We start from the raw sequence: 684 nt of genomic DNA, 5'->3' as shown, positions 1-684 counted from the left end.
TTAATTAATGATGCTGTAATTTATTTTTTATACCTTTTCGGTGATATTTATGAATCACTGTCATCATCATGTTATTTATTTCAGTCATTCTAAGTCTCCACTTTCCATTATAACTCATCGCAGTAACGCATCATTCCGAAACAAAACATACTTTAACACCCCTTCGTTTATTCACTCATTAACATATACTCACACGATAAACACAAATAAACACAAATAAACGCAAGATAGACACAAATAAACACAAACTTAACACAAGTTAAACACAATTAAACACAATAATGAACACAAGATAAACTCAAATAAACACAAAAACACAATATAAACATCAAACAAAATAAGCACAAGACAAACAAAAATAAACACAAAGTAAACACTAGACAAATACAAAAAAAAAAAACAAGACAAACATGAAATACACACAAAATAAACATAAAATAACTCAAAATAAACACAAGACAAACACGACACATGCACAAAATACACACAAAAATACAAGACAGACACAAGACAAACACAAAATAAACACTAGACAAACATAACATAAACCCAACACAGAAAATAAACACAAGACAAACACAAAACAAACACACCATAACTCACCCATGCTCTGTGTCCGGAAGTGTGCAATTATGTGTAACTCTGAGCAGCGATTTTCCGAAAGCCTCCATTGCTGAGGACCTG

General features: G+C 31.0%; 1 protein-coding gene across 1 annotated transcript in view; it reads right to left on the bottom strand.

Annotated features, from left to right (window-relative positions):
• The window catches only part of LOC119585174, a 27,573-nt gene that overhangs the window by 15,564 nt on the left and 11,325 nt on the right, over positions 1 to 684 (bottom strand). Inside the window, exon 4 of the mRNA XM_037933811.1 lies at positions 604 to 681. Within this exon, the coding sequence (XP_037789739.1) occupies positions 604 to 681 (78 nt within the window). The remainder of the gene's footprint in view (positions 1 to 603; positions 682 to 684) is intronic.

This window comes from Penaeus monodon, chromosome 19 (assembly GCF_015228065.2).
Source record: "Penaeus monodon isolate SGIC_2016 chromosome 19, NSTDA_Pmon_1, whole genome shotgun sequence".
Lineage (NCBI taxonomy): Eukaryota > Metazoa > Arthropoda > Malacostraca > Decapoda > Penaeidae > Penaeus > Penaeus monodon.
The sequence above is the reverse complement of the archived record's forward strand: the minus strand, read 5'-3'. Positions and strand labels throughout refer to the sequence as shown.